This window comes from Ostrea edulis, chromosome 2 (assembly GCF_947568905.1).
Source record: "Ostrea edulis chromosome 2, xbOstEdul1.1, whole genome shotgun sequence".
NCBI lineage: Eukaryota > Metazoa > Mollusca > Bivalvia > Ostreida > Ostreidae > Ostrea > Ostrea edulis.
Window position 1 is genome coordinate 22524680 of NC_079165.1, and position 15894 is coordinate 22540573.

Here is a 15894-nt window from a genome sequence, read left to right on the forward strand (position 1 = left end):
CCCCCCCCCCCCCCCAACGTCTCGCAACCTGTATAGACTCGGGTCTTTTCGTGGAAGGTATAAATTAGGTACAGTATGCAATTAAGTTGATGCTTCTGAGTTCATTTCTCAAACTATTCACTGGCATAAAAACACCAGCCACGGTATTCTAGGATATTTCCAATGTCTGCCATCTTGACGATTCTTCTCATACACCAGGGGAAATTTTAGTATTGCATATTTTAATCAGAAAATCAATACACATCTTGGAATAAATAATTATCACTGTCTTATTCAGTCTATAACTCGTCTGTTTCTTCTTCATCTTCATCCAATGGCAACAGATAACAGTAAAACACATGTGAAGAGTTTTAGATGGTGAGAGTCTGTAGTTTTTCGTTAAGAGCTAGCTGGGTTCACGTGATGAGTTAGATGGTGAGAGTTTGTAGTTTTTCGTTAAGAGCGAGCTGGGTTCTGGTCAGATTGGCAAGATATACAACCATCAACAAATCCTGAAATTACACATTTATAATGATTCATCCCATGTGACTTTAATGAAGTACAAAAGAGATCACTCTAATTCTATCAAAATGTACTATCTATCAGGCTCATGTCAAAGGCTTGTGTAATGAAATGTTGGATAAAGTTTGTGTATATAAGAATTGCCCTTTGACAAGTTAAGTAAATATCTTAATACAGATGCTTACCTTCATATTTGAGTTAAGCATGGTTTCAAATTCCTCTGGTTCTATTTTGGGGACATTGTTGATTAAGTCTAGTAGGTATCTTCCGATTGCTGTGTCAGGTTGAATTTTATTAGCCTGAAAAATTCAAATCAGTGAAATTTAAGCAAGGTCGCAGCAAAGACTGGAGACAAAATCAAATAATAACCATTTGCCCTATCCTAATCTTTTCAGTGTAAATATGGAAACATTTAAAAAAGAAAGGTTTTAGAAACACACATCCATCCCTATGTGAAAATGTTGAAAAGGCCCACTGTCTATACAACAAGAGGTACACTGACCTTAATGGTCACCCAAGTATCATGTGCCAATCTGCATATCTGTATATATACAGTAAGTAAATTGGTCATAGTTCTTCATACTTCATTGTCAAAGATTAGTGCAGTGATACTACAGATGTTCTGATAAATACCGAAACACCATCCCATGTAAAACAACAAGAGCAACGCCAACGTGGCATAATACGCCCGTAGATTTTGCTCAAGGAAAACATATTTTAGTGGGATTCATATTTTAGTGAAGTTAGCACTGTCCTCTGTGAGCTAATTCATTATTATGCTTGTAGAAATGGATATCAATATATAAAGAGGGATAGCCTTAGAATGCGCTACTTCATAAATATGCTAACGGTTCGGTTTGTATCCTGCCCACAAGGTTTTCCTAAAAAGTGATACTATGACCTTGACCTTTGACCTTGAAAAACAATAGGCATCTTCCTCTCATCATGGTGATCAAATATACCATGTTATAATATCCTGGAGCTTACGGTTCGGTTTGTATCCTGTCCACAAGGTTTTCCTAATAAGTGATACTACGACCTTGACCTTTGATCTCTGACCTTGAAAAACAATAGGCACCTTCCTCTCATCATGATGATCAAATATACCAAGTTATAATATCCTGGAGCTTACGGTTCGGTTTGTATCCTGCCCACAAGGTTTTCGTAATAAGTGATACTACAACCTTGACCTTTGACCTCTTACATTGAAACACAATAGGCACCTTCCTCTCATCATGATGATCAAATATACCATGTTATAATATCCTGGAGCTTACGGTTTGGTTTGTATCCTGCCCACAAGGTTTTCCTAAAAAGTGATGCTACGACCTTAACCTTTGACCTTGAAAAATAATAGGCATCTTCCTCTCATCATGGTGATCAAATATACCAAGTTATAATATCCTGGAGCTTACGGTTCGGTTTGTATCCTGCCCACAAGGTTTTCCTAATAAGTGATACTACGACCTTGACCTTTGACTTCTGACCTTGAAAAACAATAGGCATCTTCCTCTCATCATGGTGATCAAATGTACCAAGTTGTAAAGTCCTAGGGCTTATGGTTCAGCCTGTATCCTGCCCACAAGGTTCGGACAGACGGACAGACAGACGGACGACGCCATACCATAATACGTCCCGTCTTCGACGGGCGTATAAAAATAAAACACTGTATATTTGTATTTTTACTTACCTGTTCAATTAAACCCCTTCAACATATTTAGTTTGCAATCACAGAACTCAATACCATTTTCAATAGTTTCCCAAACAAATATCGGGCAAAATTTTTCTACAGTTACCCCTCTATGTGGAAACTCACTTTAATTATCAAAATACTGTATTCATGTTTTGGGGGATTCTATTTTCACAACATCACATTGTAAACAGGTTTCTAGTTATAAAACTGCATGAGTGGAATTGTTAAAGTATGTAAGACTATTTCATGTGTTCGAACTCCCCGCCTGTATTACTTATATACTTACCAGTACATCCTCCACATACTCTAAAACCAGAACCAGCTTCTCCTGGAGACTGGTGCACGCCCGCTCTACCTGAGTCAGATCACTGACCATACTAACGGTCCTCTTGTTGTTTAATTTCCCCTGCTGGATCAGGTCCACTAAGATAAAAATATTCATTATTGCATCTAGATATGATATTGATTTGTAATCAACTTATTACATCTATTATCAACTGATTACATCTATAATCAATTTAATGCTTTGTTTCTTAATGAATGGAAAATGTACAAGGTCGAAACAGGTTTTTTGCTTGAAATACAATATTTTGCAGTGGCAATAAATGTCATACCTCCAACTTTTTCTGGTTCATATGTGTTGACCTCGACTTGAACTGGTGTGAACATGCATCCCATTGTTTTCCCTGGTACTCCGATGTTGGCACTGAACAATATAAAATCAGTTAGCATCTCGACTAAACAGCAGGATTCCACTTATACCGGAACTGGGTGAATTTTACATTATAAAATATATTGTTATACCTGACATAGCATTTGATATCCATCTTGGAGCCTTTGAGTCCTGTGTCTACTGTAACATGGACAGGATTTTTAGCCTCTCGGGTGTAATATTCATGAATAAGTACGGAGTGTTCTGACACATCAGATCCTGTGGAATACCTGAAAATGTGACATTCAGAACCACCTTTAACTCTAGGCACCTTTCTTGTACATTGACAAGTCTAACAATGAACTAAGGATCATATACTGATTGTTTTCAATCATTAATATTGTGACTTTTAACATTAAAGCATCTTAATATATATGGATTATTCATTATTCATTTTTTTTTTTTTGGACATGTGAAATTTAATTATAAACAAAAAAAGTTTATTTTCATAGGTACATTTCATTATAGACAAGAAATTTGTACATCCTAATTATACCTGTTGTAGTCTAAAAATTCATTCATTAAAGCCTAAATTCGTACTATATCTAAGCATTTTATTTGGCATCATTCTCAATCAATTTATAAAGACAAAATTTGTGATGTCCAAAGTTTATTATACATACTAATGTTCCACTTACCATCCGACAATTAGTTCTGCTGGATTGACTTTTTTGTGGAGTTCGTACATATTTCTGGCATACTCGAGGTCTGCTGCCACCTGATAAATAAAATTTGATAACTTTAATAGTTTTACCCTTTCAAATTAAATGGTAAAATTGGATGATAGATGGTTCCATGGAACATACCTCATCTTCAGACTCATTGTGTGGAACACAGAAACAATTTGTAACATCCACAACTCCTTTGTCATAGGATCCTGAAAGTAAAGTAGAAAACTCTTGTCAAACAGAAAGTACCAAGAAAAGCTCTAGTCAAACAGAAATTTCCTACATATAAATGTAAGTGACTTAGCTGACACTTGTCTAATGCAGTAAGTGGTAATAATTTTTCATCCAAAACAGTCATTTCGCTGTGTTAAGTTAATCATTTTGTTCACTCACATGACCCACACCTGAGTCCCTTGAGTTATTCATTCATGTTGCTGCATGTTAAAAGTCTATCACAAATATGAATAACAGGTAATAAATACATTTCAAATTTTTAAAATAGCAGTTAAGCATGGTGATAGAAAGAAGGTATAATTAATGTGATTAACTTTAGCAACAATTCGAAAAAAGTCCTGAGAGACTCACTTAAAGACACTTGCTACAAACAAATTTTTCTATCTCCTTTAGAAGAATTTCAAGTTTTACATTTCTAGCTTTTGACAGATTTGGAACATGTTTGAAATTTTCCTTCCTGTAGAGTATTTATTGATACTTACTAACTAAATATGATTTTTATCAAATTGGGAAAAATCAATAACATTGAACTTAATCTTGATTCAGATTGATAAGATGCAATATAAAAGTAATTTAAACTTTATTTGCAAAGAAAAAATTAATTTAAATAAACAACACAGTCACAGTTCTACATTTGTAACTTTGCTTTTTTTATCACTTTGAAATTGTCAGTTATTTCTCTAAATTTTCAATTCAATGAAAACAACAATGCAAATTGAGGAAGAAAGACAACTTCAATAGGGAACAATCAGTAGTTTTCGAGAGGGAAAAGGATCTGTATTTGGACTTCAATTGTGTGTAGAAAAATCACAAATGTCCAACTCTTAAAAATAGTTTTCCACAATATTATTATCTAAATTTTAAGTATCACATAAATTTTATTATTTTTATTCACTAGTCACTTGGGTATTTAAATTTTTACTGGTCCATCAAGAACTTTAATTGTTTCTTCAGACCAGTGGATATGAAAATGACTGGCCCAAATTCCATATCTAATAATAATAAAACACTTTTATGATAAATATCTTGTATCTTGTTTACAATTTTTTTTTTAACAAACTATCATCATTAGTGGGTCAAAAAATATCAAATCTTACTATTCATATCCATGATTATCACTTGAATTTAGACAATAGTCGGTGTCATGTTCTCTTTGTTAATCTATTGTATCCACTACCCAGGACAGGGACTGTCACATATTTATTTTACAATCGTGGATAGCGTCCCCTTTCATTCACAACACTGAGAAATCTTTCTATTAAACATTTAAATACATAAAACTTTCCATATTTTTGTTATTCAAAGACATAAGCAATATATTCATAAAGATTTGCTGTCAATATCACATACTCGAGAAAATTCCAAGGATGATGAACGTGCAATTTAGCAATATGGCATGTTGTAAACAATATGGTGATTTGGATTTCAAATCTTTTCAAAAAGGAATTAGGGATATTCATTGTAAATAAAAGAACCAAAAAATATTCTATTACCAAGTAATGTTCCTATAACTCTCCTTGCATCTTCATTTCTCCTTTCATAAGAGTCAATTATGCTAAAAAGCACCACCGGATGAACCCTGCACACGAGGTTACCTGCCATCTTGGATGTGTGTTACTGATTGCAAGGTTGCTTTGTGATTGGTCAAAATTAATTCGTCCATACAATAATTAAAATAAAAAATACAATCAAAATGTTAGAACTGTACGAATATTTGAAAGCGTAACTCACATATTGCAAACTTTTTTGAATTTGATTTTTTCAATTTATTTTTTATCCAATCATCTACAAATGTCTTCTACGAGACAAGGAGCACGATGGCTATCATGAACTTCCGGTTTGGATATTTCACCCAGACAGCTAACATTCTTGAAGTCATTTTGGGAAGGTTTTGAAAGTTTTCACTAGAAAAAACCAAACACATTTGATCGATGAAATTTTCAAGTTGTTAAATAGAGGTAAGTGACACCAAAACGGAACTCCCACCTTCTGATTAAGATGGAGAGACGGTTGCCAGTGCATAAAGATCACACATTTTCATTTCTATGCATAAAATCATGCGTGTGATAACGTGCTATATTGAGGTCATTGTTCGCGAGCAAATGTTTGTAGAAATTCCGTAGAGTAACTTAGCTATATTGTCATCCATTTGATGTGCACTAGTCCGTGTTTATTTTCAAGCAGGGTGTCGAAACATGCTCACCCCACATGGAGAATAATAACAATGTTGGACAGTATGAATTAGTTGCATAAAAAATGATTACGTGATTAAAAGCTCATCTTTCCGAAGGAAAATTTGAAGTTTTCTTAATGCTCCTTTGCTATTTGAAGTTAAATTATCTGCACATGAAGAATTAGATTAATTACCAGACTGTTATACAAGTATGTTTTAGGCCTAAATAATTATATTGTAATCTTGTTATTGAAATTGCTGGGTTGAAATAGCATTGCATTTAATTGCATTAAAGACTTCTCATTTTCTTGTAGCTAACATTAAATAAGTTCAGTATTTCTAATTGATTCCCATTTTAACATTCCAGGAAAACACTTTAAATTTAGTAAATTGAAAGTAGCACATTTCCTAGATTTGTGGAGATCGGAGATGACTTCATTTGCCGCATTGACACATTGTACTTATCTCATTGTACTTATCACATTGTGTTGACATTAAATTAGTGATGGAATGGGAAGGAGTGTAATAATTGATTTAATATAAATAAGTGGCACTTTGTAATTTCAATTATGATCAGAAAATGTATTAAGTAACACCATTTTTGTCTATTATTTTCCAATATTAGGATATAATTTCACATTGGAGTTATAATGCATGAGCACAGATAAAGTTTTCTATTTTTTTCATGTTTTAGTCAGGTTTTGGATGATTGTATTCATTAAAGTTTTAGAATTATTTATTATGTTCATCTTATATTCTAATTTTTAAGACGTAGGATTGAAAAACATTGATAAGCTATCTTAACCTGAAATCATTGATTCGTGCTCATTTAGAACCCTTTCCATAGATCTGTGAGGATCGACTAGATGTCTAGCAGTGAGGAGAGTGAGGATGACAACTGGGGGTTACCTACCCCCTCCTCAGGACCCAAGATGGAAAGGTGTCTTCTTGGCAAGACAGAGTTCCTCTTACCGGAGTCCATGCTAGAACAGGTGAATCAACAGTAGACACATCTCAGGTTTCATTACTGCTGTCTGGCGATAAAATCTGATAACTGAGATTTCATACAGCTAGCTCATACATTTGTTGTACTACAGTTTCAAACTAAACTCGAAATTGACAAAGCTGGAATATGCGGCTCAAGTTGGTCTTCTATCGAAATATCTTGGCATTTAAGGGAATGAAAATAATCATATGCTAATGAAACTGGAAGAGACTTTAGTATACTAGGATTTCGTATCCGCCTGTCTGTCAGTCAGTGTGGCTCATTTAGCCCTCCATCCTTGTTGTGTTGTGCTCTGGGGTACTGATACAAAACCTTCAAATGAAGAACTTTTATATTATAGAACAAGTTCAGACTTTAATCATGATTAACTGACTTTGTTTAAATTTGCCAGGATAATGAGGCCTGAAGGAGGCATTCAGATATCTCAGAGTGCTTGTTTGAAAATGAATTTAATTATTGCTTCTTGCATTTTAGAGTCATGTCTTTCGGGATGTGTTGAGTATGGACACCTGGAAAAATGTTTTAACAGAAGAGCAGAGGACACATTTAAATGTAACCATGTTGTTCTTGTAACATTTCTGATTTTCATTTAGATATTTAAATTTACATAGTTTAGTAGATTTTTACTCAAAAAAGAAATGGCTTATACATTTTCAGGCCTTGCTGCCAACTTTTCCTTCCAATGATACAACAGAGAAAGAAGAATGTCTCCAGTAAGAATTATTTGGTGGTGTTTTTTTTTATCAAACACAGATCAAAAGCTTTTCCATATTTGCTAACCTGCAGCAGACTCAATTACAAAATGTAACTAGGAATTGTCTGTATGGTGGATGTGTCATCCTTCAAAGGCATGGGTGGGATGGGACAGCTCCTTCAAAGGAGTGGGTGGGATGGGACAGTTGGGACCTATTGTAGAATCACTTGTTTTTATGGGATTAGATATTTGTGGTTTGACCAAAAAATTGTGTGTTCTTGGGAGTATTGATTTGTGGTTGATGAGTTGAGTACATGTATACTATTTTCTGTGAAATAAATCTTTGCATTATATTTCAATGGAAAGAACTTCAACTATTGTGACATACTTTGTTTGTTTTCAGGAAATTATTTGGAAATGAAAATTTCAAGTTTGGAAATCCTCTGTCTCAACTTCAGACAAAAATGAGAGGTTTGTTGATTGTAATAATTTTGTGTCATCTTGGGGTTTGCTTATGGAATGAAATGAAAATACATGTATAGAATGATAACCAAAACCCTTCCTCACATTCATGTTTCTGATTATCACTTCTTAACAAAGTTGTGGGAAAATATAGTAACTTTTCCATTCATCATACATTTATGTGTATGTTGGTTCACGTTTTGTGTACAAGATTTAACCCACATTTCTCTTTTGATTTGTATGAACTTTGGAATTGAACCCTTTATAAAGAACTTGGTTTTGATTGTTTTTCAAGGTCAGTTACAAAGCATTAGTCACAGGAATGAATTTACGAAATTCCTTATGTACAATATCTAAGCTACAAGCTTTCAGAACTAGTGTATAAAATTTAAGCTGCAAGCTATCAAAACTATAGTGTATGATATTTAAGCTGCAAGCTATCAGAAATAGTGTCTTGTATAAAGTATCTGATTTTAAATCTCAAAAGGTTAAAGCCATAGAAGGAAAATTCAAATTCCTTTTCCTTTTCTATGGTTTTAAAAAAAGTAACTTGGTTTGGGATATTATTTTTTAAAGTCACATGTAAAGGGTTATGGTTAAATTCCATGTATACAATTTCTGAGGTGATTTTTATCAAACTTTCAGAGATATTATCTTGTATATACTTGTGAGCTTAAGTGGTTTTTAAGTAAAAATGTAACATACAAGGTCTTTTGGAAGGAGATGTTGATACCCTTTGGTGCCTGACTTTTAATGTATAAATGGTACCCAATATCAGTTACATGTGTGGGGATGCTATTATACATAGATATTTCAGTTACATGTGTGGGGATGCTATCATACATAGATATTTCAGTTACATGTGTGGGGATGCTATCATACATAAATATTTCAGTTACATGTGTGGGGATGCTATCATACATAGATATTTCAGTTACATGTGTGGGGATGCTATCATACATAGATATTTCAGTTACATGTGTGGGGATGCTATCATACATAGATATTTCAGTTACATGTGTGGGGATGCTATCATACATAGATATTTCAGTTACATGTGTGGGGATGCTATCATACATAGATATTTCAGTTACATGTGTGGGGATGCTATCATACATAGATATCTGGATTTTGTTAAAAGACAAGAAAACGCATGTTTTAGTGCAGCACAATGTTTCATTTCATTTTAAATTTCCTCGCAATGAACAGCAATAATTTCTTGTTTTCATAATTTTTGTGCATTTATGATAGGTATAAATATTGTCAATGAATAAGATTTTTCCATCTTATTAAGTACACAATGCTTAAAAGACAGAATTAATATAGCAGTACTGAGTACAGTAAAACACAGTTACATGTTTATAACAAATTCATGCTTACAGTAAAACACAGTTACACAGAGCATGCATATAATGAATTCATGCTTACAGTAAAACACGGTTACAGTGAACACACTTATAATGAATTCATTCTAACAGTAAAACATGGTTACAGCAAACATGCTTATAATGAAATCATGCTGACAGCGAAGTGATTTTCATTCTCAGTAGTTATAAAACATTAAGACCTTATTGGATGTGTAATGAATCAATTTTGTTCATCCTCAGCACTTCACTGTAAGTGTGTTTTACTGTACAGAGACATTAATCATTATTCCAAAATTTAATGTTGGGTTCCGTGACCAGAGTGCCCCATGGGCGTGATCACTCACTGTGGTTCGGTGGATTACACATGATTCCTTTTAGTTTTACTGTTTTCTGAGGATCAAATTTCCTTTAAATACACTCTTTGCATTGAAGTATATACATGTATATCTATTTACAGATGGATTTTGTTCACCAGACATTGCCAAGTATTCCAGCTTATGTCGAAACATCAAGTATCGGGAATATCAACACAGACAGCAAAGATACTACTCCAACTTGCTGAAAGACATACTGCTGTCCAGGCAGGTCAGTACAAACTACACTGTAACAGACATACTGCTGTCCAGGCAGGTCAGTACAAAATAACAGATATTCTGCTGTTGAGGCAGTTCAGTACAAAATAACAGACAGATACCCTTCTGTAGGCAGGTCAGTACAAAATAAAAAAAAAATCATATTGTTCTCAAAGCATCTTAGTACAAAATTTCACAAGGAAAAAAAAAAGAATACTGGTAAGCTTTAGGAAAAGAAAATTTTGATGAAAGAACTAAAAAAAAAATTGCATACTTTTCATTATGAATATGGTTTTACAGAAGGCGTATGAAAATATTCAGAAAGTGCCACCTGGTGGAAGGTTGGAATTTACCCACAATCCTTCAGCCAATACAAAACGGAGCTCTGTGGAGCACAGGTCCAAGAAGAAATATGTCAGGTGGGACGTAAGATATTTTAAGCCATTACTTGCTGGTTTCTCGTCCTAAATCTGTATAAACATGTACATTTTCTTATGTTTAATTGTTAGGTTGATGAAGGAAGTGAGGCAGGAATGCGGAATGGAGGATACATCCTCGGAGGAAGAAGACACTACAGGTTAAATTTAAACATACACACTATAGGTTAGACATACACACTGTAGGTTAAACATTGACACAACAGGTTAAACATATACACTACAGGTTAAACATATACACTACAGGTTAAACATACACTACAGGTTAAACGTACACACTGCAGGTTAAACATACACTACAGGTTAAACATATACACTACAGGTTAAACATACACTACAGGTTAAACATACACACTACAGGTTAAACATACACTACAAGTTAAACGTACACACTACAGGTTAAACATACACACTACAGGTTAAACATACATGTATATGCACTACAGGTTAACCATACACTACAGGTTAAACGTACACACTACAGGTTAAATATATATGCACTACAGGTTAAACATATATGCACTACAGGTTAAACGTACACACTACAGGTTAAACATACACACCACAGGTTAAACATATATGCACTACAGGTTAAACATACACTACAAGTTAAACGTACACACTACAGGTTAAACATACACACTACAGGTTAAACATACATGTATATGCACTACAGGTTAACCATACACTACAGGTTAAACGTACACACTACAGGTTAAATATATATGCACTACAGGTTAAACATATATGCACTACAGGTTAAACGCACACACTACAGGTTAAACGCACACACTACAGGTTAAACATACACTACAGGTTAAACATACACACTACAGGTTAAACATACACTACAGGTTAAACATACACTACAGGTTAAACATACACTACAGGTTAAACATATACTACAGGTTAAACATACACACTACAGGTTAAATATATATGCACTACAGGTTAAACATATATGCACTACAGGTTAAACATATACTTAGCACTAGAGTTTAAACTATGCTATTAAAGAAAAAATTCAGAGTATATGAGTTTAGACACTATAGGAGCATGAAATATGTGAGACTTTATTAAAATCTGTTTACTATACTTAATGTTATACTTAATCACACAGTAGTCAAGCAGTCCAAAACTAAATATTTTGTAAGATTATATTACCACCGTGGTGTTGATTGCAAATTTGGGTCTCAGTTTCGCAGTTAGTAAGCATTTTACAGATGACTGGATTATTTGATAATCAGTTTCTCCTGACCTACGGTAATTGTTATAAATTGAGGACCATTTTCTGTGTATTCAGTGTCAGCTCAGAGGATGAAGAAGCAGCTCTTCAAGTCGGTGTACCCCCTCCCCTCCCCTGACCCCACCATTCCCAGCGTGGTCCACACTTTCTCCTCCAAACCGCTGTTGGTCAATGGGGATATTACAGGTTTTGTATTCTATCCTTTTCTGTTTCTTGAAAAAAAATGAATTTGTATTAAGTTTTTCTCAAATATCAATTTGTCCAATGCTAGTTCACATATACAAACAGAAAAAGTTGAGGTACAATCTAACTTGTACTGATGTTTGTGGTACAACCTAACTTGTTCTGATGTTTGTGGTACAACCTAACTTGTACTGATGTTTGTGGTACAACCTAACTTGTACTGATGTTTGTGGTACAACCTAACTTGTACTGATGTTTGTTTTATACCACAGTAAGTAGTGATGGACAGCAGGTAAAGCGACCACGACCATTCAGCCCGGTGGAGGTGACGGAAGAAGATTATAGAAATCTGCTGAGGAACCACAAGAGGAAGAAACTGTCGACAGAGGTAGGCTATCTAAACCAAAGTGTCAACTGGGTTCACCAGTACTCCTGTTGGTTATAGCTTGGCAATGGACCAGAACTAATCCGAAGTCTCAATCGGTACCTGTTGAGACTTCTGTTTGTTTTAGCCAGGGACAGACCAGAATTAAAGTTAGGTCTGAACCGGGCACACCAGTACTTTTTTATCCATGTAGCTAGGGACAGACCAGAATTAAAGTTAAGTCTCAATCGGGCACACCAGTACTTTTGTTTGTTATCCATGTTGCTAGATAATAGACCAGAACCAAACCAAAGTCTCAACCAGGTACACCGGTACTTTTTATACGCCCGTCTTAAGACGGGCCGTATTATGTTATGGCCTTCATGTCCGTCCGTCTGTTAGCTTTTTCGTGTCCGGCTCATAACTTAAATACTATAAGGCCTAGAATAATCAAACTTTGTCAGTTGATACATCTTGGGTAGAAGGTGTGTCGCACATTAAAACCAGGTCGCTGTGACTTTTAATTAAGAAGATATGGCCAAATATGGTAAAACCCTGTCCGGCTCATAACTTGAAAACTATTTGATCTAGAATCATGAAACTTGGTCATCTTATGCATCTTAGGTAGAAGGTGTGTCGCACTGTACTTTAAGGTCACTGTGACATTTAGTTGAAGTGATTTTTTGAAAAAAGTATGTTATAATTGGTACAATCCCTACTCATATAAGAGTTTTGTAGAAAACCTCATTCAAAAATGTTACATCAAGAAAACACATATTTTTTTTATGATATACTGTACAGCTTTTTTTTAGCCTATGTAATGTTTCCTTTGTTTCTAACAATAACATGAGAAATTCCACTTGTCCCATGGGAGTAGCATGCAAAGGGCATTTTGACAAGACTAATTAATGAGTTTTGTGTAGAGCATCTCTGATCAACATGATCAAGCAGGTGTTATCTTTATCTCTAGGGAATTGGGCAGAGAGATCTTAGCCTCTTAATTGCAGATATACCAGAAATTATTTGTGAAAGTGAATTTGTTTGTTTTGGTTAGTCTTTATTTTCAAAATTAATTTGACATTGTACTATATAATTTTTAATTTTTTTTCTCAGCAATCTATATGCAGAGTATCATTTCTCACTAAGACAACAAATGGTTGCAATATGTATAAAGGCCTATTTTAATGATTAGTATTTTGATGTTTTGTTATGGCTGTGGCATTGTTCAGAAAAAAGATATACAATGAACAAAGCTGCAGATTGGGCATTTGTGTAAATCTGAACAGATGAAATAGTATTGCAATAACCATATTAAAAAATGTTAATTCAAGAAACTACACATTCTTCATTATATACACTGTACTATACAGCAGTATATAACAAACAAATTATTTCTTTTGTGTCAGTAACAAGAGAAATTTCCCTTGTCCCATGGGTGTAATTATCAAGCAATTCAGGAGGCATTTTGCTAACAGAAAAATTGCATTCTGTCAAATTACAGATTAATTAATGAGTTTAGAAGATTTCTGTTACAGCAATCTGATCAAGGAGGTGCTATCTATATCTCTTGCAATCGGGAATTGGGCAGAGGAATCTGGCCTTCTAATTGATCTGTCAAATTTTAGAACAATTCTAATTGGTAGCCATTACTTTGAAAGTTAATTTGGTATAAAGTTTAAGAATTAATATGATATTGTAAAATATATTTTTATTTTATATCTCAACAACAAGGTGCAGATTGTCATGTCTCACTAAGATGACAGTTTTACAGTCTAAGAATAAACATAATGACTAATGTTTGATGTTTTATTACGCTGTGCATTGTTCTTCATTCCTTAAAATACAATGAGCAAAGCTGCAGATGTGCATTTCTCAAGTCTAACACAACCAGTTGAGAAATATATGATGTATTATTTTTTTCTAATTAATAACTACACCATAGGAGATGCACCAGTATTTGAAATAACCGTTTTTAATCTATATTTATTTATATTGACATCACCATGCATATTTTACTTTTATACTTGAAGATTTGACAAAGGCAGATACTGATATATGTATTTTTTGATATGTTGAATAAATCAACCTTTTTGAGTACTCCCATTTATTGTAAGTTGTTTGCTTGGATAAAGGGCTATCTTGCACTTTAATCATTTCATTGAAACCATTTGGGAAAATGTTTTTATATCCTTTTAAAAATCATTAAGCTTACATTATCAATATTTGAAGCAATGTCACATGAGGCCATAAAGTGGGTAAGATTCTTAAAGGAAGGTTGACATTTGGTTCCATGCATACCTATCTCTTTATGGTGATATGTTCATGTTAACAATATGTGACGGGCGTATCATGTGCCGTGGCGGTGCACTTTATGTTATCTGTGTAGTTAGGCAATAAACCAGATCCAAACCAAAGTCTCAACCGGGTACACTGGTACTTTTGTTATCTGTGTAGCTAAGCAATAAACCAGAACCAAACCAAAATCTTGACCGGGTAAACCGGTACTTTTATTATCCGTGTAGCTAGGCAGTGGACCAGAACCAAACCAAAGTCTCAACCGGGTGCACTAGTATTTTCGTTATCCGTGTAGCTAGGCAACAGACCAGAACCAAACCAAAATCTCGATTGGGAAATCAGTACTTTTATTACCCGTGTTGCAGGCAATAGACCAAAACCAAACCAAAGTGTCAACCGGGTACACCGGTACTTCTGTTTGTTTTAGCTACAATATATACAAGATATTATGAAGTTATAGATAAAGACTGTCTGTTAGAAAACTACTGTGTATTTTGCTTTTTTGATGACTTTTATGAATACTTCGACACAGTTACCAACATTAAAATGTCTTGTTGCTGGTTACCATGAGGGGTATGCGCTCAAGTGTATGATGTGATTGAATGTTGTGATGAACCAAATTTTTAATCTTGAACTATAAAAATTTCTCACAGTAGAAATATAAATATGTAAGCTTTAGTGGCAGTATATTGAATGCAATTTTTTTTCTAAGGAGGATCATCCCGACCTAAATACGGACTCTATCACTCTTCAAGATGTCATGTCACGATGCCAGGCTACCAACAGAACCAGTCCAAATGAGTCCAGTAAGATAGGTATCTTTCAACATCATTTAACGTCATACATGACATTTGTGACATTTTTTGTAACATTGCTTTTTTCCATCCTCGATATGAAGAGTTTTATGATTTCCAAAATAGGATTAGATTTCTATTATAAAATTATCACCAAGCTTTGTATATTGGCCTGAATATCTCAGTGGTTAGATCACCTAACTAGTAATGCAAGGGTCCCAGGTTTGATCTCAGATCGATCCAAAGATTTTTCTTTCCTTCTTTGCTATAATAACTTAGTAATGTCCATATTATACAACCTTCTGTAATACATATTAAGAATTGACTTCACATTTTGTTTTACAACAAATGGAACTATCAAGGTAATGTACATGTAATTCTAAAACAGACCTGGTCACCCCAAGTTTTTTGTAAAATCAAAAAAGGATGCAAGAGAATTGTATATGTACTTAAAATGTCATGAAAAATTATATATTGTTGAGAAATGTCGTGT

At 34.2% G+C, this 15894-nt stretch overlaps 2 protein-coding genes across 5 annotated transcripts in view; one reads left to right on the top strand and one right to left on the bottom strand.

Moving 5' to 3' along the window:
- Window positions 1-204: 204 nt before the first annotated feature.
- LOC125679102 (eukaryotic translation initiation factor 3 subunit F-like) lies at window positions 205-5436 on the bottom strand. The gene is made up of 8 exons (XM_048918051.2): window positions 5302-5436; window positions 3713-3783; window positions 3545-3624; window positions 2999-3136; window positions 2809-2900; window positions 2481-2617; window positions 687-800; window positions 205-491 (listed from the first exon to the last, which is right to left on the bottom strand). The coding sequence occupies exons 1-8, from the start codon at window positions 5408-5410 to the stop codon at window positions 408-410; spliced, it is 825 nt and encodes a 274-aa protein (XP_048774008.1). The 5' UTR covers window positions 5411-5436; the 3' UTR covers window positions 205-407.
- Window positions 5437-5629: 193 nt separating this feature from the next.
- LOC125679101 (nuclear factor related to kappa-B-binding protein-like) overlaps window positions 5630-15894 on the top strand; it is a 28190-nt gene continuing 17925 nt past the window's right edge. Inside the window, exons 1-11 of one of the 4 annotated variants that reach the window (XM_048918049.2) lie at window positions 5630-5766; window positions 6829-6973; window positions 7462-7539; window positions 7645-7700; window positions 8085-8152; window positions 9968-10095; window positions 10383-10501; window positions 10592-10659; window positions 11823-11951; window positions 12221-12336; window positions 15320-15422. In XM_048918049.2, coding sequence (XP_048774006.1) covers window positions 6848-6973; window positions 7462-7539; window positions 7645-7700; window positions 8085-8152; window positions 9968-10095; window positions 10383-10501; window positions 10592-10659; window positions 11823-11951; window positions 12221-12336; window positions 15320-15422 — 991 coding nt within the window. In that variant the 5' untranslated portion in view covers window positions 5630-5766; window positions 6829-6847. Of the gene's footprint in view, window positions 5767-6814; window positions 6974-7461; window positions 7540-7644; window positions 7701-8084; window positions 8153-9967; window positions 10096-10382; window positions 10502-10591; window positions 10660-11822; window positions 11952-12220; window positions 12337-15319; window positions 15423-15894 lie in introns of all 4 variants that reach the window. The other 3 variants (XM_056156422.1, XM_048918048.2, XM_048918050.2) reach the window with 3 other exon arrangements.

Bases quoted from the DNA above. Each gene is read 5' to 3' on its own strand.
- LOC125679102 (XM_048918051.2), bottom strand. From the start codon at position 5,410: ATGGCAGGTAACCTCGTGTGCAGGGTTCATCCGGTGGTGCTTTTTAGC. The intron at 801-2,480 runs GTAAGTATATAA...TGAATTTTTCAG, and splicing joins AGTATGTGGAGGATGTACTG to GCTAATAAAATTCAACCTGA. The intron at 492-686 runs GTAAGCATCTGT...GTGTAATTTCAG, and splicing joins TGCTTAACTCAAATATGAAG to GATTTGTTGATGGTTGTATA.